Source organism: Bos indicus x Bos taurus, chromosome 22, assembly GCF_003369695.1.
Source record: "Bos indicus x Bos taurus breed Angus x Brahman F1 hybrid chromosome 22, Bos_hybrid_MaternalHap_v2.0, whole genome shotgun sequence".
NCBI classification, from domain to species: domain Eukaryota; kingdom Metazoa; phylum Chordata; class Mammalia; order Artiodactyla; family Bovidae; genus Bos; species Bos indicus x Bos taurus.
Window position 1 is genome coordinate 53,616,363 of NC_040097.1, and position 25,151 is coordinate 53,641,513.

General features: G+C 42.4%; 1 protein-coding gene across 2 annotated transcripts in view; it reads right to left on the reverse strand.

Annotated features, from left to right (window-relative positions):
* Positions 1 to 1,105: 1,105 nt before the first annotated feature.
* Positions 1,106 to 25,151, reverse strand: part of CNOT10 (CCR4-NOT transcription complex subunit 10) — a 58,537-nt gene continuing 34,491 nt past the window's right edge. The window contains exons 13-19 of one of the 2 annotated variants that reach the window (XM_027522784.1): positions 24,345 to 24,422; positions 9,328 to 9,441; positions 5,330 to 5,460; positions 4,373 to 4,408; positions 4,055 to 4,182; positions 2,470 to 2,545; positions 1,106 to 1,569 (exon numbers count right to left, since the gene is read on the reverse strand). In XM_027522784.1, the coding sequence (XP_027378585.1) occupies positions 1,418 to 1,569; positions 2,470 to 2,545; positions 4,055 to 4,182; positions 4,373 to 4,408; positions 5,330 to 5,460; positions 9,328 to 9,441; positions 24,345 to 24,422 (715 nt within the window). In that variant the 3' untranslated portion in view covers positions 1,106 to 1,417. Of the gene's footprint in view, positions 1,570 to 2,469; positions 2,546 to 4,054; positions 4,183 to 4,372; positions 4,409 to 5,329; positions 5,461 to 9,327; positions 9,442 to 24,344; positions 24,426 to 25,151 lie in introns of both variants that reach the window. The other variant, XM_027522783.1, reaches the window with a different exon arrangement.

A 25,151-nucleotide genomic window follows, 5' to 3' on the forward strand; every position in this document is an offset into this window, starting at 1 on the left:
AAGTCGTGTCCGACTCTTTTGCAACCCTATGGACTGTAGCCCCGCCAGGCTCCTCTGTCCATGGGATTCTCCAGACAAGCATACTGGAGTGGGTTGCCATTTCCTTCTCCAGGGAATCTTCCTGACCCAGGGATCGAACCTGCGTCTCCTGCACGGGCAGGCGGACTCTTGACTGCGGAGTCACCAGGGAAAGCAACTGGCACATGCCAAGAGCAGGCGACCTGTGCACACCCATCCCACGTTCAAACGGAAGGAAAACCGCGCCCCCTTCTCCGAGTCACTCCTGGGTAGTGTCTGGTCACATCACACTCAGTTCCTGTAGATCCCTAACTAAAATATTTGGTTTCAGCAACAGAATAATTCAGATGCAGTTTCTGATAAAACCATGTGCTTCTCTAAACGCTCCCCTCTCCCATTTGTGAAAACTGAGGAACCGAGTACATTCAGCTAGTGTGAACCCGGTCTTCCAGGTCAGGAACTAGAGAGATGCTGGCAGCAGGGACGATCCTGAATGGCCAGCTTTCATGAGGCCACCAAGCCTGATACTGACTGGGAGGTCACCCAGGTTCTCCAGAGTCAGTCTGCAGAGTGTTTTGTTTTTCCTGCTTTTAAGTTTAACGTATTGACCTTATCGACAAATTTTGGCCAGGTCAATCCCACAACACATACCTGTCTTTTATGAGAAAGAAGCTTTTAAGTTCCCGTTTGCATCTGCAACGTGATTAGCGACGAGCCTTGAACTCCCTGCTCACAGACTCCCTAACTGGTGCTTCTGCCTGACGGTACAGGAGGGTGAACGTGGCCAGTGCCCTGAATGCTGTTTGTTGTCATCTGTAATTTTTAAGCCGTAATTAATTCCTATCAGTCAACGCTTCTTAACCCAACCTGACTAGCCCTATGGGTCTTACTATATGCATTTTCTGGCCCCTGCAGTCACAACTAGGTCACGACATGTCAGCCTCCCCTGCCTTCTGCCCTGCGCAACCTCTGGCCTGGCTACTCATCTGCTCATGATGTGGTATCCATTTTTAAAACTTTAACATGAAATCTTGAATGCCAACATATTGTAACCATTGCAAAAAAGACAAAATGTATTTAACAAGACTGTTCTGATAAGACTGTTTTAATTGCCTTTGACAGATATATCACATAATGGCTTAAAATGAATAATCTAGCAAAGATTATACGGAAAACAGATGAAAATGAGTTTGTGAATCCTTAACTGTATTAAGCTTCCAGCCAAAAAAAATAAAAAATAAAATAAAATAAAAATCAGGGGTTAAAATCGTTTCAAAATTGTGTCTTCAAAACTAGCACCCTTCAGCATCTGTCTTTTATTCATTTTGCTGTGATACAACTAAAAAGGCTTGTAAATATTCCCCTGGGTCTCAGGTAACAGTTTTCCACGGGCACACTATCACTTTCTCTGCACAGTGAACGCTGGCATTTGGATGGGCTGGATCGGGTGGACGGGCTGGAACACTGGCTTCTTTCTCATTTCAGAGAGTGTTTTCACTGCAGGGAGCAGCTGATTCCTTTTGATGATCTGTAAGGCCAGCTGGGTATTACCTATAAAAACACTTCCCATTACAAAAAAGCATATAACAATAGCACCACCTAACAAAGCAAGCCCGTCAAGTCTCAAAAGGGAGGAAAAGACGATGGGGAAGAGCAGTGGTCTGCGGCCGCTGCTGGACACTAGAATCACGTAATGCCCCTGCACCGTCCTGGGAAATGCTGATTTAAGAAATTCAGCGTGTGAGCTAGGGGGCAGAATTGTTAGAAGCTCTGTACTGATTTTAAGGTGGAGCCCAGTTGGAGAACTTAAAAGGGCTCTAGACTGTGCACTAACCCTGCCACGCCTTTCAGGAGGACAAGGCCTGCTGGGCGCCTTCTTCAGCAATAAAAAGAGGGGAGGCTCATAAGGATTTCCACGATCAGCAAGGGGGTATGACGAACAACTCTTAATGCTTCTGTCCCCCCTCATCTCTCCCATTCAGCTCTCCTTTTCTACTTCACATCATCTCTCATGTAGGGCCCACAGCCTTTCTTCTAGGTCATATATGCCCCCAGAGGCATGACCTGGACTTAGGCTTGAATAAAAAATCCTCAGCAGGAACTGGCTTACGGCAAAGCTTATTAACGACATCTGTGTTTAAAACACTAAGGTGTACAACCCAAAACCACTGCACTCTGTCTCAGGTTCTCAATTAAGAGTCATTTGGATGCCTGAGAGAAAGGTTAATTAGTAGGGATGAATTATAATTGTCAGAAGTTATGCCATTCTGGATTTTCACAGATAAAATGATATACACTTAACCTGCAAGAACTAAGAATTTGTAAGATATCAGAAACTCCCTTGTTTACAAGAATGTGATGGTTAATATCTCTTCCGTTTCTACGAGAAAAAGCAGACACCAAAAATCTCTGGCTCTCTGCAGGGCTGTAGTCAAGAGAAGAACCACTCACCATTCTGTAGCTCAAGGTAGACGGCCAGCAGGATGGCTTCAGGGGGCACCTCTTTGGGATGGATCATTGAGGCCGCCTTCATTCAAAACAAAAGAGAGACCCATGAGAAACGGGTAGCTTAAGATACAAACTCCGAAAAAAAAAAAAAAAAGATACAAACTCCGAGTAATGCCAAAAAAAGAAAAAGAATGTCAACCTACCAATGTCAAGTCAGCCAACTTACTCGAGCTCACTGGGACACTACAGTTCTGCTTGGATGGCCCTCAGCTGTCTGTCTTCATCCCTCACAATTAAACTAGACATGTAATTTTCAGTACATATTTATCTTCCCTTGCTTAGTCCGTAACTAGCTCTTAATAGGAGAAAGCGTTCCTTCTTTCTTGGTCTTCTCCTGCTTGGGATTTTTCTAGCTCTTGCCTACGCTTGTTTTTTGTTTTGTTTTGGTCATGCCCTGCGCCTTGTAGGATCTTAGCTCCCCAACCAGATATTGAACCCATGCCCCCTACTGTGGAAGCGTGGACCTAACCACTTGACCGCCAGGAAAGTACTGAATTAACATGCATCTGAGGATGAGCCCTTCCCAGTTCTGTGGAACCCCTCTGGGGCTGCTGATGGCAGTACCTGTTCCCCTACTACAGGTTGGGTCCCTGCCTGTGACTGGTCCAAGGAGGGGCAGGGGACCTAAAGAGCCCCGATCAAAAGTTCCCGAGACCGGCTGCTGCGGCCCCTCTGGGTGGGAGAAGTCAGAGGTCTAGTTTAGTTACACAGCGCCAGAGACTTTTATCGTGTGCAGAATTTCTTGGGTACTGACTTTGTGAACCCTTCTTTCTAAAAAGGTTTATTTGTAACTTAACTTTTTGAGTGGACAGAGATTCACGCAATTCAAAACTAAAAAGCAAACAGGTATCCAGGCAACAGTCTCCCACCTCAGTGCTCCAGCTACTCTGCGCCTCTCCTGTCATCCCCGAAGCCAATGTTAGCAGCTTCTGGTATATTCATCCAGAGGTCCTTTATGCATATACAGGATTACATAGAAAGTGTCGTGCATTTATTTGTTCCTTTCACTTAAAATATGTCTCAGATATGTTACTGTTTTAGTATGCAAGGTTTACAGCTGCCTTGGGTTCAACTATATGGAACACCATTCATTATTGGTTTGACTGAGCACTGATACAGATGTGGTTAACAATCTTTTGAAATATTGATGATTAAAATTTTCAGGACAACTTTCCATTAGGTGCCTAGGTTCATCTGCAACAACAGTCAGTTGTGTGCGTTGCAAGAATGTCTGGGGACTTTCTTGGCGGTCCAGTGGCTAAGACTGCATGCTCCCCGTGCAGGGGGCCTGAGTTCGGTCCCTGCTCAGGGAACTAGATCCCACAAGCAGCAGCTAAAGACCTTGCATCCGCAGCTAAGACCCGGCACAGCCAAGTGAGTATTTTTTAAAAAGAGTATGTCTGGAGGAGTCACATTCCAGTGTTTAACAAACTGACCAGAAGTCAGAAGGCAAACAGGATGACAGAGCCCAGCAATTCCAAGCCCCTGATGGCTGCTCCACGAGGCGCCCGGCTCGGCCCAGCCTCACCTGGTGGAGACACTTGCGGGCTTTGTCATATTCGCTCCGCAGGCAGTAGGCGCTGCCCAGGTTGAACAGCATCACGGTCCGGGCCGAGCTGACGGAACTGGGATAGCACTGAGGGGCCCGCTTCCCGGCTGGGGAGAAGAGCAGACCCGCGTGAAGAGGCCAGGCCGGGGCTCGGAGGCAACCCGTCCACCGCCCTCGAAGCTGCCCAGAAGTAAGCCTGGCTGTCCTCGGGTGGCAGAGGAAGGCCATGGAGGCTCGAGGGCGAGTCTTTGGGAAGCAGTCTGGGCTACTGAAGTCTTTACAAAATGTCTTACTTACAGGATTCCATTGCTTCATTTTCACCTTTGTCTGATCCTACAAAGACAAGAACATAAATCTGAGGGGGCCAGACAAAAAGAGTATATTTTCCAAACACTTAATTTTCTTTATGAAATGGAAATCTAATATTGAGTCAATCTGTCACAGTATTTCCTTTTCTACGTAGTGGAGGTTCTAACAACACTCGTGGCTCAGACGGTAAAGAATCTGCCTGCAGTGTGGGAGACCTGGGTTCGATCCCTGGCTTAGGAAGATGTCCTGGAGGAGGGCATGGCAACCCACTCCAATATTCTTCCCTGGAGAATCACCATGGTCACAGGTGCCTGGAGGGCTACAGTCCACGGGGTTGCAAAGAGTCAGACATGACTGAGCGCCTAAGCACACAGGTTCTAATAAAAGACACGAGAATGCCACCTGCCATCCACCAGCACCCCAAGTCTGAGAGATAACCTCAAATAAAGGGAATTCTAATCTTGCTCCCTCAAAAATTTAGCCATGATTTAAAACTGACTTTTGAATGTGTTTTTACTCTCCCTGGGATTGTGGAATCCCTCCACAGAGAAAAACACAGTATAAGAATCAAAACAAATCGTTCTGGATTCCTCAGTGGTCCAGTGGTTAAGACTCCACACTCCCAAAGGAGGGGGCCCAGGTTCAATCCCCAGTCAGGAAACTAGATCCTACCTGCTGCAGTCGAGTTTGTATGCTGCAACTAAGGCTCCAAACAACCAAATAAATAAAAGAACCCCCAAAAAACGAATCGCTCTAACACCATCAGCATTTCAAAAGTTAGAATTTAGCAATTAGTACATAGTAAAGTATGGCTGCAACTACAGACTGCCGACCTATAACTCCCTTCCCTTCACAACCGTGCCCTTAAATTTCTATACGTCCTGAGTTACAACGGAAAGGGAGTAGAAATGGTGAAGAGTTCTGATCAAACATGTCTTCCTTAACCTTGGTCCTGCTCATTTGAAGAGATCCCTAAGGAGACATCAGTGACATTCTCTGGGTTCAAGTGAGTAATAGCATCAGAGATTCTGTCCAGAGAGATGAGGGCTTCTGCAGCATATAAATGACCCAGGAACCTGAAATGAAAAAAAAACGGGTTTCAAATTGAAACGTAGGTCATCACAAAAATACCCAATGTATAATAAAATCTGGTGTATATGTAAAAATTTCACGTATGTTAAGAATCACTTAAATTTTTCTCTTTAAAAATATCTTAAAATATACAATAATTTTTATGTTAGCTAAGAAGGATGACACACATCAAGACAGCAGTTTAAAAGTGAGCAGTGAATCAACTGTTTTTCAATAAAAATTTAAAATACAGTTGACAAATGTATGCTGTTCTATTTATACAGAAAATACCATCGGGAAGCGATGAAGTTCTAAAGGAAGTGGCAGATCCTAGGGTGTGTGTCCTGGGAGTGGAGGGTCAGAGTTAGGGTTCTCCAGCCTGTGCTGCCACCTGGAAAATCCCATGGACGGAGGGGCCTGGTGGGCTGCAGTCCATGGGGTCTCGAAGAGTTGGACACGACTGAGCGACTTCACTTTCACTTTTCACTTTCATGCGTTGGAGAAGGAAATGGCAACCCATTCCAGTGCTCTTGCCTGGAGAATCCCAGGGACGAGGAGCCTGGTGGGCTGCCGTCTATGGGGTCGCACAGAGTCGGACACAACTGAAGCGACTTGGCAGCAGCAGCAGCCTGTGCTGCCAAATCAGGCAGAAGGCACCGGGGCACCAGACTCGGTTTGGATCGGATCAGCTCTACTTCTTTAAATTATTTATAACTTTGGCTGCGCTGGGTCCATCTTCTTTGCTGCATGCTGGCGCTCTCTGTTGAGGTGAGCGGGGGCTACTCTCTAGCTGCGGGGCATGAGCTTCTCGCTGAGGTTTTCTTGTTGCAGAGCACAGGCTCGAGGTGCACGCAGGCTTCAGTGCTTGTAGTACATGGGCTTCAGGCTTAGCTGCCCCGCGGCATGTGGGATCTTTCCCGACCAGGGATAGAACCTGTGTCCCCCACATTGGCAGGTGGATTCTTAACTACTGGACCATGAGGGAAGCCCCTGGATCAGCTTCACTTATACTGCACAAGTGTCCTCCCCTTCACATCCTCTTTCCTGGGTGCAGCTGCTTCAAGGCAGATGTGTTTCCTCCAGATTTACAATAGCCTGGTTCTTTCAGTGTCTTGCTTTGAGCCATTTTCCCCAAGATCATCTGATTGATTTCTCAAAATTAAAACAGCCTTAGACATAATACTCCTTTGCTCAAAATCCTAATGACTCTTTCCACTTGGGAACTAAACTAAACTAAACTTTTGTAGATATAAAGCTCTCCACAGTTGGGTTCCGCTTTCCTGTATCCAGTCAACGTCTCACTCCCCCAAAGGTTCCTCTGTTCCCGTCACTGTCCTGGGCGGACACGCCACTGTGCTGCCTGCAGCCTTGCCTCCTGGGGTGCAAAGCCGGGCCAAAACCTAATCCTCTGAAAGGCCGGTTCAGTTCCCAACTCCTTGAGCCAGCCTGTCCCAACTGAGTCTGTCCACATGGACCTTGAGTCCTCAAACCTTAGACTCTTTCCAGTTTGACCGTTTTCTGGGATTTGTGCACACTCAAGAGCAGTTCTCTTTCTTTTCTCTTTTTGGCTCTGCTGCATGGCCTGTGGGATCCATTCCCTGACTGGGGATCAAGTCCAGGCCCTCAGCAGTGAAAGCACGGAGTCCTAACCACTGGACCATCAGGGAATTCCCAAGAGCCATTGCATCTCTCTCTCTCTCTTTGTTTCCTAAGAGCTATTTCTTTATTAAGCAATTTCTTTCTTCTAACTAGCGGGAGCTGTAATGCCCACTTTTTAAAATTAATTTTTAGTGGAGTATAGTTGATTTCCACTGTTGTGTTAGTTTCTGCTGCACAGCCAAGTACGTCAGTTACACATATACACATATCCATTATTTGTTAGAGTCTATTCTCATGTAGGTCGGCACAGAGCATGGAGTTCCCTGTGCTACAAATTAGGTTCTTATTAATCTATTTTATATGTAATGCTCTTCCATTTTGCTTCCCCACCAGATACCCTATTAGAAATGACAACTTAAAAAACCAGTAACTTTAAATATATTTTGAAATAAGATATTTAAAAAATTGCATTAAACCAGAATCCATAAGCCAATAATCATTATAAAACACTGACACATTAGACTTTCCTGGTGGTCCAGTGGTTAGGACTCCATGCTTCCAAGCAGGAGGTGCAGATTCGATTCCTGGTCAGGGAATTGAGAACCCACATGCCCTGGCAAGGCCAAAAAAATAAAAAAAACCCTCCTCCCACCCATAAACATACAAATTCAAAGAACCACCTCAAACCACTTCATATTCTGTGAATTTACTTTAAAAACAAAACAAAACAAAACAAAACAATTAAATGCCTTCATGACACGCAAAGCCCAGACCTTCGGACGAGGTACACGAAGGTAAAGCCGCTGTGGTACCTGGGCTGTCTAAGGCACAAAAGCTTATCCTCAGTGCAGAGACGGGGCTTCTGGCTCGTGATTAGAAACCACAGATGAGGGTAGAATGGTTAAAGAGAATTACAGATGAAATGATCAGACATGGCCAATCCCTCAATAAATCATAAAACCTAAGAATGTTGTTGCTTTGAAGTTCAGAGGGAAGAAGTTGATAAAGGAGGTTGAAAACCCTGCCACAAATGCCAAGGAAAGAATCTAATTAGGATTATTTGACAACAGTGATGACCATGTCAGTCAAAGAATTAAAAAAAAAGGCAGCAAGGATCTGTATTTCATTTTTGTTTAAAAGAAACACATACGCAAAACTCTGCCCCGCCGATGGGGCAGCACAGTCTGAGCAGCAGGTGTCTGGCAGGCGCAGGCCAAGGTTCCTGGCTGGTGCTTCTCAGCGCTGGGGCAACCCGACTGCCTTGATCTCAAGCCCAGGACCCTCCAGGCCCGGAGTGCAGACGAGATTTTCTCACAGGACGGCAGAAGCTCTCATACTTGAATTCTGACAAAGTCTCTATGTTCCTGGATGCTCTTTTGCGGGGGGTGGGGGGCCTCGCCGTGCAGCCTGTGGAATCTTAGTTCCCTGACCAGGGATCAAATCCATGCCCCGCTGTCGTGGAAGCATGGGGTGTTAACCACTGGACCGCTAGGTAAGTCCCAATCAATGTTAACCTTACATGCTTGTATAAAGTAGTACTTTTATAAAAGGCAAAAATAAACATTTACAGAACTGTTCCTCAGGGTATGACCTCACATTTCTAGGTGTTGCATGTTACAAACAAAGGCCACTGAAAGGGAAAGGAACCTATTTTGGAAGTTGTAACTATGTACATACAGGAAGAATGTAAAAGCAACTGTCCTGATGTTATACAGAGTACACATGGCCTTGGATAAAATTTCCAGCATCAGCATCATACAAAGATTCAAAGAATGCTGCATGTTACTTAATTTTCATAAAAGGAAAGATGATGTGCTTTAGAAAATTTTAGAGTGACAATGACATTAATATTGAAGAGGCATCTGAAGAGTTTAAATAAGTCTCATGCTCTCTGGAAACGGTGCAGTCGTTTGGGAAAATATTTTAAATTCAAAGCAGATTTGTCCTGTTGACCAAACTCCTTTTCATGTGGGTCTTTTCACTGAGGACTCAGGTTGTTTTGGGAGCTAGTATGTGATAATGTGCCCCCTCAGACCCAGAATACAGAGTCCAGAGTTTCTGCTTCCTCATGCAGCCGTTTCCAATAACCCTCGCAGTGCAATGAGTGAAAAAAGGTTTCACTACCAAACACAAAAAAATTAGCAAATTAAGAAACTTTTTTGCTTTCCCTAAGATAATTTACATTCCACTGGGGAAGTCCGAGAGGCAATATGCACCACAGACTCACGGAAACCCTCCAAACAAAACAAACACACAGGGTGAGTCACACTTACTTCAGAGATCCTGACAGCTTGGGCTGCTGAAGAAGTTTATCTGCGTGATTCAGAGCCATAAGGTTATCACCCAGAGCCAGAGCCACGTAGGCACTGCAGGCCAGTATGGAGCATCTGGAACACAAAAGGCGAGGGCTGAGGAGACCTGAGTCGCAGGGCGGCGAGGATGACATCTGTTACAGAGGAAAGGACGGCCTAGATTGCCGGCTGTGGCAACCTGGATGCCAGTCAAGGAGCGGGGAAGCCACAGTGCTAACGGTGAGAATTAGAAGGATGTACAAACCGCCACCTGAGGCTCAGTTTAGCTGTTTACCTAAATCATCTTTAGCTTCCATCCCATCTCCCACAAAATAACCCTCTGGAGTCAACAACATATGCTTAGCCTGTTAAAAAAATGTCGTTAATTGCCTAGTGGGAACTTACTCCCATATAACATTTCTTTTAATATCCTAGAAATAAAGCTATGGAAGCACATTTGCAACTCTGCTAAGAAACACAGTTAACTTACTGAAAAATCCATTTTTTCGGATGTAAAAAAAAATCCATTTTTTACAGTAAGCTCAGCTTACTGTAAAGCGTTCTTCTCTGAAAGTATTAAGAAGTCTATAGCTTTTGCTAAGCCACAGTATCAACAGTAACTAAAAGAATTTCATTCACATAGGTACTATTATCCTAAATGAATATTCAAGGCAAAAAAAAAAAAAACCCAGGATGAATAAACGTGAAGATAAAAAATGTAAGTTACACTGATTTTGCTAGGTTGGGCTGGAAACGTAAACTTCTGTTTGGTTTTCTACTTAACGGGCAGCTCATTTAAAACGACTCTAGCTAAAGACTTGACACTAATAGATCATTTGAATGTTAAACAACCGCTCCACAAAGCAATCTTAAAATAAACCCTTGTCAAATAGAAATGAGGTCTGAATGGCCAACCGCAAATGACCTGACATTAGATACAGGGTTTTGAGTTATGTTTACAAATTACAATACATATGTATATCATGAAGTGCACTCCGGTTATAATTTCAGTCTGGGAAGAATGTGACCGTCCTAGCAACACAGTTTTCTAATAACTCTGAAATTCTCTGACTAGAAATGCCCCTCTGGTAAAACCACAAGCGGGCAAATTCAGAAGCAGCCTGTTTCCTCCTCACTGCCTCACTCCGGGTTGCTAGAACCTTAGAAAATTGTCCACTAAAGGAAAAGTAGCCCTGCAACCCCTGACAACGCAGAATAGTAGACTGGCACAAGGAAACTGAGATTGATGGCCTGAGCTGTGATGATAAGGACTAGAAGACTGCCTAGTGTGGGTCCTTGCTTTATGAAACTGAGATCCAAAGTGACTAAATATATTCTCTAGCTTGGAGTATATGACTAGGGTCAGGACTAACAGTCAACGCCGTGGACTCCCCATTCATGGTTCTTCCCAAACTATCACACTGCTTGTCAGTTCACAAGACTGCCCTAAAAATAAAGTATAAAGAATGGATTACATTATGATTTTTCTAGTGCATACATAACTATGCACGCACATGCAACCTATCTTTTTATCATTTATTATTGTTCTTTTTACTTTTTGGCTGTGTTGTGTGGCATGAGGGATCTTAGTTCCCCGACCAGGGATAGAACCTGCGGTCCCTGCATTGGGAGCATGGAGCCTTAACTACTGGACTGCCAGGGAAGTCCCATAATCTGCCTTTTTAAACAGGAAGAAAACAGAATTTAATTGAAACGTTACAAGTTTAAATTTTGTTACTGAGCACCTAATTTAAAATCCGAACCCTGTTCATAGAAGAGAGTACTTAAGAGCAGCAAGCAGTGTCATTACCAAAGGGATTTTCCTGACAAGCCTACAGTCACCCTCATGTCTCCAACAGCTGTCTTCACTAACAAGGCCATCCCATGGCAACAACGCAGGGGGAGTCCTCTGTGATGGAAGACTCCAGGGCCCAAAGGAGGGAGGCACTGGCTGGTTATCTCCTATTTTCAGGAGCACTTCAGCTCTGTGTGGTGAGATTAGGGTGACTTAATTTCCTCTTTTGGTTTATTTATAGTTTTATTTTTGAATGGCAATAAACATTCATTCATCACTCAGATATGCACTGCTTATGAAGAAAAAGAATGACTTTTAAAGGCCGGGGTCTTGGGCTTCCCTGGTGGTCTAGTGGTTAAAAATCTGCCTTGCAATGCAGGGGACACTGGTTTGATCCCTTGCCTGGAAGATCCCACATGCCACGGGGCAACTAAGCCCATGTGCCACAACCACGGAAGCCTGCGTACCCTGGAGCTCGCGCTCTGCAACAAGAAAAGTCCTCCCACCACAGCTAGAGCAGAGCCCCTGCTCGCCGCAGCTAGAGAAAGCTCATGCGCAGCAACGAAGACCCAGAGCAGTCAAGAATAAATAAATAAAAAATAAAAATAAAGGCGTAGGTCTCCAGAGGCCCTAGGTCATCATCAACTCACGGTCACTTGAATGACAGTCACACAACTGAATATTCGTTTCCGTCTGTGACTCTTGCCAAAGGCCAGGGCAAAACACAAGCTCCTTAAAAGCAGAAGCTTGCCTCTTTTGTTTCCTACACAAAGGCTGGAGCAATTTCTCAGTGTCTGCATAGGTGTTTAACAGGCCAGCACTGTAAGATTCAGCTTTCAGCACCGCAGATCTACTTCTCTGGCACCCAGACGCCCACCTGCCCAGGTGGCAGGCCACCTTGCTGAGGAAGCCGACTCCTCTCCGGCTCCCAGACGTAGGCTCCAGGGCCAGAGTCTAGGACAGGCCTCGCCTCAGGCAGGCTTGCTGGGAAAAGCCTGCCCTGGCCTCTCCTGACAGTAGGGGGGCTATTACTGCTCTAGCCCACTGTCAAGCCCACTTTGGGTCCAGAAATCAGTCATGTAAGATTTGCAGCAGGATTCTGCTTCCTGAACTATAATTGTGTAAGAGGTGAAAACTGGTTTTCCTCAGTTTTTACCTTTTTCCCCACGAGACACCATGTCAAATTAGAACAGGGTGAAAGATTCTACTACTAAAGCAAGCTCCCTATTAAAAAATACTTGAATACGTGAACACAAAACTCTCTGCTCAAGAGTCATCACATTCAAGTACATTTCCTTGCATGAAACTATAACTAACATTCATACTCCTCTTCTCGGATGGAGTGCCTTCTCATCCACCCTAAGGCATCTCTTACCACCCTCTCGCTCAACCTCTATTTCCTCTTGGGAAACAACATTCCACGCTGCATAATTCCTGCAAACTGGTCACACCAGAAACACGCTTGGCTCTGGAGAAATCGCTTCACTTCTGATAGCTGCTACTTAAAATACTGACCCCCCCGCCGCCCCAACCTGCCCCACCACTTCCTCGAGTCACTGTCCAATCTGCTTGACCAACCGCTCAGTGGATCTGACAGGTCATCAGACCGGAAGAACTATACCTCAGGGGAAGGGACTTGCTTGCTTCACCCGCCCTGCTGCGCACCCCTCCCCCGTGGGGGATCCCATACAACCCTGCCCGCCCCTCCACACGCTGGAGGAGCTGGCTCTAGAGCCACAGAATGCCAACCCCTGGTAAAGAACAGAACAAAAAAGAACAAAGAAAGGAGAGAAACAGGGAAATTTTTTTCCTTAAAAGACCAAACTACAGCAACAAGCCATTTAAGACTGGGCATTAAATGTGTCAAGCCTATATTCTGTGGGTAAAACGAATCTAAACCAAGTGCCTGAAACAGCAAAGTCAATGCAGCCACTCAGTCGTGTCCGACTCTTTGTGACCCCACTGACTGCAGCACGCCAGGCCTCCCTATCCATCACCAACTCCCGGAGTTCACTCAGACTCATGTCCATCGAGGCGGTGATGCCATCCAGCCATCTCATCCTCTGTCATCCCCTTTTCCTCCCGCTTTCAATCTTTCCCAGCATCAGGGTCTTTTCCAATGAGTCAGTTCTTCGCATCAGGTGGCCAAAATATTGGGAGTTTCAGCTTCAGCATCAGTCCTTCCAATGAATATTCAAGACATTTCCTTCAGAATGGACTGGTTGGATCTCCTTGCAGTCCAAGGGACTCTCAAGAGTCTTCTCCAACACCACAGTTCAAAAGCATCAATTCTTTGGCACTAAGCTTTCTTTACAGTCCAACTCTCACATCCATCCGTGACTACTGGAAAAACCATAGCTTTGACTAGATGGACCGTTGCTGGCAAACAGCTCAACCCGTATCAAGAGAGGCTACACTGGGGGTAAGCCCAGTCAGTCACCATTTGTCAAAGGTAAATAAATTCACAAAGTGACCTCGTGACACACGTTATTTGAAAAACTGGCTCAAAACATCCTATAAAGAATTTCTTCTAACAAATTAAATATGGTACTGGATTTAAAATTTTTTAAATGTACATTTCAAACTGTTTCCATTTATCTACAGAAATCTAGAAAATGTTAAACTTGTCAACTCCAGCTCTTAAAATTTAAAGCTTTATGTCTTCTGTAAACACTTCGCTTTCTAGTAACTGTTCTGTTACTAAGAGCCTTACTGATAAACACACCCCAAATCCAATACCGAGAGAGGACCAGCTCAAAAAAGCTGAGAAAGTTTTCCTCTTCAACCAAATCTAGCATCTCAAGGAATCCAGTCCTACCCCAGGCAGCAAGTAAAATGCAACCATCACAGACACAGCACCTTACACACGGGCAGGACCGTAAGATCATGCAATCTAACTTGACAGAAGAGGAAAGAAAGGCCCAAACGGGTTAAACGATTTGTCCAGTGCCAGCAGGAGCCCTGTGGGGTTTCTCCAGAGTGGGAGACCACTGAAGAATTATCCCAACCCTGGCTTGTGATTAATCCAATCACCATTCATCTAAATGGGGTCCCGGGACTCAGATGTGAATCGTGCTGTGTGAAGACAAGCTGCTGATAAGATGAAGGATGGATCCCACAGGCAGGTTCCCTTTTCTGGAAGAGTTTCCTAGATGAACATGTTTCCGTAGGATCAGACCCAGTTAAGAGAGTGAATCGGGGCTGAGCTCCTAACAAGAGCAATATGAGAGTCAGGAGATTATTAGTCAAGATACTGTTTTAGGTATGTCTCTCCAACTACAATAGAAGTACTTGGCTAAGACCAAAAGAAATAGGATTCCTTAAGTACACTAAAACTGCCTGTGATATTTATGTTATCCACCATTTGTTTGGCTCATCCTCTTTTATAAACACTGGGCCATGGGAGGTCCCTTTTAAGGGAATGGGAAATGATTCACTGGGGGTCACATCAGAAGTCTATAAGAACCAATTAAGGTTCCATAATTTATACTTGTGGAATAACTGGGCCGAGTTAAATTTGGTCCGAACATTTCCTTTTATCCATTTTGAGCCTCTTACTAAAAAAAAAAAGAAAAGAAAGAAAGAAATATTGAAATTAACTGTGTCAGCAAAAAAAAAAAAGACTAATTTGAAATTTCGTTTTTATTTTGTATGCTCTGATTTTCTCATACAGACACTTCCCATATTGGCCCCAACATTATTTCTTGCCCTTTTCCAGTTCAGTTATACTCTTTTCCAGGTTCTAGAGAAGCCTCTAATTTATCTTTAGAAATTAAAAGTTCGCTACTATCACAATCTCAGAATGAATAACAAAGATGTCCTGTAATATGCAACATATAAGACTTTGTACATACCCATGACAGTTATTAAAATATCATGCAACAATGAAATGTTAATGTGACTAACCTTGTGGACTTCTTTTTTTACTATTAATAAGATGTGCTTAGTGCTCAGTCATGTCCGACTCTTTGCGACCCTATGGACCTTAGCCCGCCAGGCTCCTCTGTCCATGGGATTCTCCAGGCAAGAATACTGGAGTGGGTTGCCATGCTCTCCTCCAGGGGAGCTTCCCAACCCAGGGATCAAACCCAGGTCTACCACACTGCAGGCGGATTCTTTACTGTCTGAGCTACCAGGGAAGCCCATTAATAAGATACTTCTATGCAAAAGGATTAATATGTTGAGCCCTTACCTCATATACAAAAATTAACTCAAAATGGATCAAAGACCTAAATGTAGTGCTGAATAAAATTATTTAACTCTTAGATGAAAACATAGGGGTAAATCTCATGACCTTGGATTTGGCAGAGGATTCTTCGATCTGACACGAGAAGTATAGTCAATAAAAGAATAAAACATAAATTGAACTTTGTCAAAATCAAAAATATTTGAGATTCAAAAACACCTGCAAAAAACCTGAAAAGACAACAGGCAGAATTAGAGAAAATATTTACAAGTCATATATCTGATAAGGACCCTGGGCCTAGAATATATAAGTAACTCTTACAACTCAACAATAAAAAAGACAACTAACCCCTCTATAAAACAGCAAAGGATTTCAATAAACATTTCTCTAAAGAAAAAGATACAAGTGTCCAATAAGCACGTGAAAAGATGCTCAACATCACTAGGTTTCAGGGAAAGATGGTAACAATAACCCGGTGTACGAGACAGCAAAAGAGACACTGATGTATAGAACAGTCTTATGGACTCTGTGGGAGAGGGAGAGGGTGGGAAGATTTGGGAGAATGGCATTGAAACATGTAAAATATCATGTAAGAAACGAGTTGCCAGTCCAGGTTCGATGCACGATACTGGATGCTTGGGGCTAGTGCACTGGGATGACCCAGAGGGATGGTATGGGGAGGCAGGAGGGAGGAGGGTTCAGGATGGGGAACACATGTATACCTGTGGCGGATTCATTTTGATATTTGGCAAAACTAATACAATTATGTAAAGTTTAAAAATAAAATAAAATTAGGAAAAAGAGCTTCCAGAGGTCAGGAAAAAAAAAAAAAAAAGCCATAGTGAGATACCACTTCATACCCACTACAATGTATCCATATAATAAAAAAGATGAATAACAAGTGTTGGTGTGGATGTGAAGAAATTGCAACTCTCATACACTGCTGGACTTGCCTGGTGGCTCACATGATAAAGCATCTGTCTACAATGCAGGAGACCCAGGTTCGATCCCTGAGTCGGGAAGATCCTCTGGAGAAGGAAATGGCAATCCACTCCAGTACTATTGCCTGGAAAATCCCATGGACAGAAGAACTTGGTAGGCTACAGTCCATGGGGTCACAAAGAGTCAGACATGACTGAGCAACTTCACTTCACTTCACTTCATACACTGCTGGTGGGATTGTTAATGGTGCAGCCACTTTACAAAACAGTCTGGTAATTCCTTAAACAATTAAATAGTTACCATGGGGCCCAGCAATTCCACTTCTAGGTAGAAAAATAAACAGCATGTCTACACAAAGACTTGTACATGAATGTATAGAGCAGCATTATTCCTAGTAGCCTAAAGATGCAAACAATCCAAAATGAATTGAATAAACTAAATGTGGTATATCCATACAATGGAATATTATTCAGAAATAAAAATGAATGAAATACTGATATAGGCTACAACTTGAATGAACCTTGAAAACATTGTAAGTGAAAGAAGCTAGTCATAAAACCCACATATTACATAATCCCATTCACAGGAAAGTGCAAAACAGGTAATCTAGAGAGACAAAAAGTGGACTGATTAAGGCTGGGGAGTAGACTGAAGAGAAAGGGGTTACAGCCAAAGGGTGCAGGGTCCTGAAACTGACCGCGGTGATGACTGCACAGTGCTGTGAATAAACGAACAGTCCCGGGATGGTACACTTTACACGGGTGAATCGTATGGTATGTGGATTGTATCTCAGTACAGCTCTTTTAAAAATATGTGATCAGTTATTTTGTTGTTTTGTTGCTAAGTCCTGTCTGACTCTTTGCAACCCCATGGACTGTAGCCTCCCAGGCTCCCCCATCCATGGGATTCTCCAGGCAAGAATAGTGGAGTGGGTTGCCATTTCCTTCTCCAGAGGATCTTCCTGACCCAGGGATTGAACCCTCAACTCCTGCAGGCAGATTCATTACTGCTAAGCCAATTATCAGTGATGGTCAATAAATTTTGACTTAAAAAAAAGTCAACCCTTATATTAGGTGTGTATAGTGTAAGAAGTCAACCCTTATATTAGGTGTGTATAGTGTGTAAGAAAATCATTATCTCCCAAATGCACGTGGCAACATTAATATTTAAATCAAAGCATATGGCCAAAATATCAACCCTGTACATGTTTTTGCACTGTAAGAGTCATTTGGGAGTTAGGCCTTTTGAAGACGAAATTTTCTGATGAGATGCTAGGCTAAATTTTGTGGCATGTGAGAAAACTGGCATAGAACAGTATCACACACTGGTAAAAACCACGTGTCAAAAAATACAAACACTTCAAATGGTTCTAAAACCTTAGCGGCAGCACTGTCCAAGAGGAATGTAATCGGGGCCATTATTTTCCAGTAGACACATTAAAAAAAAAAACAGTGGAATTAATTTCCATATTTTAAAATTAACCCAATATATCTAACATGTCATTTCAACATAATCAATACACAACATTACTAACATATATTACAGGTTTAGATGTCCTAAAATGGGTGTGTATCATACATCTGTGTGTGCCTTTCACCAGCCACGTCCCATGTGCTCAGGGCCCAGTGATGAGTGATTGTGATTTTAGATACTGAGGCTTTAGCGTCTAAGGAATACATGTAAAATACAAGGAGAGTTTTTTTGTTGCTCTTAAAACACCAAGTTTTCCACATGTCACCCTATGAGTGATATGTCAGAGAAACTGACCATTCATTAATCATTACTGGTTAATTGTATTCCCCCAAAGAATATACTTAGAGTTATATGAATTTTGAAAATTTTCAAAATTTCTTAAAACTATTTAAAGTTAGGTATGATTTTTATATCATCTTAAAATACATCATCTTAAATGTACAGTTTGGTAAGTTTGAACATATACATGTAAACCGCCAGTCCAATTAAGACACAGAATATTTCTTTCACCCCAGAAAGATTCCTTCCAGTCAATTCCCCAAGCACTGTTCCCATTTCTATGAACATAAGTTAGGACAGCTTCTGCCTGTCGTACAAATGGTATAAATAGAATCATACGTATGTACCTTACACTGAGTAAAGAAGAAACAAAATGTTTTGAGATTTGCATCATGCTGACTAGTGCAGCAGCAGCTTGTTCTTTTTACAGCTGAGCAGTATTCCAATATACAGAGTGGCCTGTAATTTATTTTATTTCTTAAAATTAAAAAAATTTAATTTGGCTTCACTCGATCTTACCTGGGGCATGTGGGATCTTTAGTTTCAGCATACAGGACCTAGTTCCCTGACCAGGGAATCAAACTCAGGCCCCTTGAGTTGGAAGCGTGGAGTCTTAGCCACTGAACCACCAGGGAAGTCCCTATTTATGTTAGAAAGAATTTTTGGTTGCACTGAGTGACTGGCATGTGGGATCTGTTTCCCCGACCAGGCCTCTTGCAATGGGAGCTTGGAGTCCTAACAACGGGACAACTAGGGAATTCCTAGCCAACAATTTAGTTAAGCCAATCTCCCACTGATACATGCCTAGGTTATTTCTACTTTTTGTCTATCAAAAGTAAAACTGCTTTAAAATTCTTACGTGGACAAATTTTCATTTCTCTCAGACAAAAACTGAGAAATAGAATCACCTTTCATTTCAATAATGTAAGTCAGAGCACTTATTTAACTCAAGACTGGAGTGAGAGTGAGTATGCGTGTCTGCGCACGTGTTTTCTTAACCGCATGAAACCAATGGCTTTGCTTTGGGTGGTTCAGGAAATAAAGGAATATTCTTACAGTGTCATTATATGCATGCCTTCTTGACCCAATGTATCAGTATCTCTAAATTCATCTGAGCCTCATGATTAAACCATTAATTTCTGAGACTTCTTCCTGCTTGGGGGACAAATTTCTGTTTTAATTTTGAGAATATTTTTTTCTGAAAGCTACCTTGATTTTAATACAGAATCTCACAATTGCTTCCGGTATCCTATGCCTTCTGAAAACATACCTGTAACTTGGTTAGAATGATTTTTTTGGGGAACCATCTTCATTCATGTACAAAAAAAAAAAAAAAAAAAAGGAAACTAGTCAAGAAGCTCTGTCTGAATCCATACAGTAAGAAGTGGTCATTAGAACCGTCATGATAATTTACTGCGTATTAGTTATGCTGGAAAAGAGGAAGTGAGGTTTTGCATTGGTGTCTTGGGTATTAGAGCATAGAGGGGTCAAAATATAACAGTCCATAAAAACTAAACTATGCACTCCTCATACACGTTTCCAATCGTATAAATGAATTCAGGTTAGAAACAGATAAAATCTCTGACAATTCTAGGATCTCAAAGGAGAACCAATGTGCTCAGGCTCCTCCTTTCTGCAGAAGACAGCTGGCTCCTGCCACAGAACTGCCCTCTAACACACCCAACTATGCTGGGAGCTTTTATAGCTTTGAAAATTACGACACAAATCTTTTATGACTCCTTCCCCCACACCATTTGTCTCCACATTATGGTTACTACTGTCCTGCCCAGCGGTTCTTTTTAGAAATCTACCCTAAGGCTCCTTCCATCTTGTTCCATTTCCCTTCTCCCATCTGCTCCATAAGAAAAAAAGGTTAGTATGTATCAGCAAACCCATCTTACCTCACTTTATGATGATGGAATTCCCTGTGGAGACCCTCTGTCCCTTTCCACAAAAATAGGGAAGTAATTTTTTTTTTCTCTCTGAAAACCACCAATCCTCCTGCTAGAATGTGTGGAAAGCAAACAGTTGTCAAAGGCACAACACTCTCTGAGAGGATGAATGCCACCCTGCACATACCCTTCTGTTTTATAGTGCCACTTACAGAAGGTAAATTTAAATTACACAACTCGGTAGCTGTTCAACCAGTGTGGAAGCAGAAACATCTTAAATTACATGCACACATAAAGCAATCCTAAGATTAGCACTCATTCAAATAAACTTGAAAAATTAAATCCAACTCAAATATTGCTGCAAATATTCATCATAAAGGATTCCCCTTAAATGTGTACAATGATAAATCACCGCAGCATTATTTATAACAGCAAAAACTGACAACACTGTAACTATAAATCAACATTAAATAGTCATATCCATATAATGCAATTGTATGCACCCACTGGAGAAGGCAATGGCACCCCACTCCAGGACTCTTGCCTGGAAAATCCCATGGACGGAGGAGCCTGGTAGGCTGCAGACCATGGGGTCGAGAAGAGTCGGACACGACTGAGCGACTTCACTTTCACTTTTCCCTTTCATGCATTAGTGAAGGAAATGGCAATCCACTCCGGTGTTCTTGCCTGGAAATCCCAGGGACGGGGGAGCCTGGTGGGCCGCCGTCTATGGGGTCGCACAGAGTCAGACACGACTGAAGCGACTTAGCAGCAGCAGCATGCACCCATTAGTGAAAGTGAAAGTAAAGTCGCTCAGTCGTGTCCGACTCTTTGCAACCCCAAGGACTGTAGCCTACCAGGCTCCTCCACCCATGGGGTTTTCTAGGCAAAAGTACTAGAGTGGGTTGCCATATCCTTCTCCAGAGGATCTTCCTGACCCAGGGATTGAACCCAGGTCTCCCGCATTGTAGGCAGACGCTTTACTGTCTGAGCCACCAGGGAAGTCTAATGCACCCATTAGAAAGAATGAAACCGAGCTCTATACTGATACAAACTATCTCTACAGACACATTGTAATGCGAAAAGTAAGGTACAGAGCAGTGTGGAAGGCTATGGCTGTAGTGTAAAAATCCATATATATATATGCTGGGATGGTAATGAGAAATCTCACTGGAAGGACACAGAGGAAGCTGGTCAGCTGCCGCCCAACAGGAGGGAAAGCAGCCTGAGACTGGCTAAGATTCACTTTACACTGCAGGGCCTCTACGGTACTTGGACTCTTCACCCTACAGAGTAACCTACTAACGACAGAGGAGCCCTGAGGTACACGTGAAGTGTGGTGGCCCCACAGACAGAGACGTCTGTAGCGAACAGTAGGCGTCCTGGGGGAAACTGTGCATTTCTGGGGCAAATTTAAAGCGTTTTCCCAAATGCAGCCTTGGCTGAAATTTACAATCCATCCCTTTACATCAGCTCACTTTATACCAAACCTAGATTAGCTTTACTTAATTTGCTTTGTTTTTTCACATTTCCACTCAGGACAAAAATCCAACATAGTGAGTTTATTTTAGCTATATGGTTGGAATTTGATTTTTTTTTTAATTTCATTTTATTTCACTCCATAGCTATATTCTTTTGTATATTTTGTCATTGTTTCACCAGTTATTTGTCATAGTATTTTTTATTTTCTTGCTATCTTCTGACTCATATAGGAAATAAGAATTCAAGAAAATTTAAATAAAACCTTGGGAAAAAAAATTTAATTATCTTTAAGTTAAAAACAAAAACGCTTCTTTTAAAACCTTAAATGACCAACTTATTTCTAACTAAATTTGAGAGTTTAGATTTTCCTCATATAATCAGAAGATTAATGCTTTCTTCCCAAAAATAAGATACAGTGGGAATTTACACATATATATAACCCAGGAAAGAGAGGTTATATTACTGCAAAGTGGGAATTTGACAGAATAAAGAGATAAAAAGCTGTTGTCTGGACTTCCTTGGTGGTTCAGTGATTACGAATCCGCCTGCTAAGGCAGGGAACGTGGGTTCGACCCCTGGTCTGGGCGACTAAGTCTGTCCGCCACAACTACTGAGCCTGTGCTCCACAAGAGAAGCCCAGACGCCACAACTAGCCTGTAGTCTCTGCTCGCTGCAACCAGGGAAGGCCCACGGGCAGCGACAAAGCCCAGCGCAGACAAAAAAAAAAGCTGTTGCTGTGTTGAACAGGGTGCCTGGAGCCCTGAGCTCGCTGACAACGATGCCATGCCATCAACACACTGATCTGATGATACACGACCAGAAAAGGGCACATGGCCAGTCTTTCCTCCAAAGAGACTCATTAAGATTAATGGAGTAACTTCATGTTTTAAAAGTTGGAAGAAACAGATATTCCAGTAACAAAATAAAAATCATCAGTTATCCCACCACTATGAAGGTTCTGACACAGATCCCTCCAGACTTTTATCATGCAGACACATATATACATTATTTTATAAAAATGTAACTGTAAACTATTTAGACACAAATCTTAGCATTTTATAGCTCTGTCCAAAGCTTTATTTGGAAAGGTAAATGAAACTAATCAAATATATTATGAGAAATTACATGAAACATGGAGAGAGCCTTACATTATTAAGCTTATATAAAATAAATTCTAGATAAAACAAAAATTTAGATTGGTGGTTGTGACAGTGTAACAAAAAGTGCTAGAAAAATGTGGCTAAATTATTCTTTAAATCTTGGAGGCAAGAAGGCCTTTCTAAACACCGCACAAAATGGGGGAACAAAGTAAAGAACATTGATAAATATGATACTTAATACATGAAACTGTTTTATAACTAAATATCAGAAACAGTGTTATAAGACAAATGATAAAGATCAATTTCCTTAATAAAACAGTAAATCCTACCAACAGGAGGTTCACAGTAAAAGTAATATAGGTGATCAATAAACTTTGGCATCAGATTGAGCACCTTGGATTGAAAGAAATGTAAAATTATAATGTGAAGTCATTCCCCACTTATTAGGGTGATCAAATTATCACAAGAAGAAAGGACACGCCCCAAATCCCACCACCTGGTAACTAGCCTATAAGTAACGCCGTTTTCTCCTAAGTGTTTGCCATCTGCTACTGAGAGCAGTGCCTTTTCTTTTACCTCTGATTCCCCTGCAGCTAGCACAGATCAGCACTAATGCTTGTTGGAAAGAATGTGATTAAATGAAATGCTTTCCAAAACTTTACAATGCTACTGGCAATACAGAAACGTCTCAACTGTACTCTTGTCACTTTTTGCAACTTAGTAGGTGAAAACATAAGCAATGATGGCTCTTTCTTTCCATTTTAATTTGCAGTCCTATTATTGAAATCATTCTTAAGAGATGCTGAACCATTAACCCTATTTCCAAAACATGAAAAGACAATGGTCAAAAACATCCCAAATTTGTTGAAAGATAAATTTATAGACTTAAGAAAGTCAGCTAACACCAAGGGAGGTTAAAACCAAAGAAAAGCCCACTTAGATCCATCATAGTGTAACTGCTGAACGAAACACAGACAATCCACAGGGACAGGAAAATGGCACCTGTAACACAGCGGCTGAGGTCAGACACCGGCGGCTAGAGACGATGCGGTGCCGTCTCGGAAAAGCCGACTGAAAACAGAACAAGACCTAAAACACTTTTATGCAATGAAAACATCCTCCAAGAATGAAGAGGAAATGAAGACAACTTTAGATTTAAAAAGGAAAACAAAACAACATAAAACCTTAGGAAAAACTGATGGGAGATACTGATGGGAGATCTTCAGATTGATTTTCTATAAAAATGAGAATCATCAGGAAATGGTACTCATGTAGTTAGACATAAAAGACTGCTCTGTTTCTTTTAACATATACATGACTGTTCAAAGCAAATATAATGGGGTTTGTAAATCTACATAGGCAATAACATAACTTACCCAAACTGATAGAGATAGACAGAGAAAATCTGAATAGCACTTAACTACCGAAGAACTTCAATTCACTATTCAACCTTTCCCACAAAGACCCTAGCCCAGATGGTTTTACTGGTGAATTCTATCAATCATCTGAGGAAGGAACAACACCTAGATTAGATAAACTCTTTCAGAAAACAGAGGAAGTACTTTCCAACTCATTCATATGTTCAGCATAACCCTGAAACTAACACCTAAACAAGACATCTACAGGAATGAAGGGCATGGACCACCTTTCCTTGTGAGCATGGGAGCAAACACTCCTCACAAAAAGACTCAATCCAACAGTTTATTAAAAAGGTAGTAAATACATCCTGCCTAGTAGGCTTAAATCACAAGACTGAAAGGTTGGTTTAATATCTGACACTTAATCAATGCAATTCATAATATTAACAAAATAAAGGACCAATGCAATGCTAATTTTGTTTAGATACTCACTTTAAGTTTTCTAACTCCTGTTTTCTCAATGGGGAAGAAGGTGGAGCTGGAATGCATTTGTCTCCATCGTGGCTTTTACTGCTAAAATAAAGATAGAGTCCTAATTATGAAGAGCACAAATAATCAAATATATTGATAAAGTTTCATCTCCCTATCCCCACTCTCATGCAATTTTTTAATGAAAAAAGTGTAAAAGAATCAAACTGAAAAATACTTGGTAATGCAGTATCACTAACATGTTAAAGCTGTAGCATAGGGACTTTTCTAGTGGTCCAGTGGTTAAGACTCTGTGTTTCCAATGCAGGGGACACAGGTTCGATCCCTGGTTGGGGAACTGGGATCCCACATGCTCCACGGTGCAGCCAAGAAATTAAAAAAAAAAAAAGCTATACCATGTATTAGCTTCTTTTCCCTACCGCTTTAAAAAATCTGTAACAGAAAACAATATCTCTACTATACAAAGGAAACCATTCCAGTATTTTTACAAATTTCTCATTCTTCTAGTTGTCTTTTACCAACTACAGTAAAGCATAACCCCTTGATTGAGGGAAAAAAATTCCAAAATTTTTATTTCAAATTTTCTATAATAAACATTATATTTTTAGCATCTTAGAAAAGATGCTGAGATGGAAGACTCGAGTTTAAAGGTACCATATGTAAAAAAGAGCTCTTTACATATAATAGTGTTTGTTTTATTAGGAGATAGAATTCTCCCAATTTCTGTGCACTTGGTGCTTAGTCAGTCAGTCATGTCTGACTCTTTGCAACCCCATGGACTGTAGCCCGCCATGCTTCTGTCTCCATGGA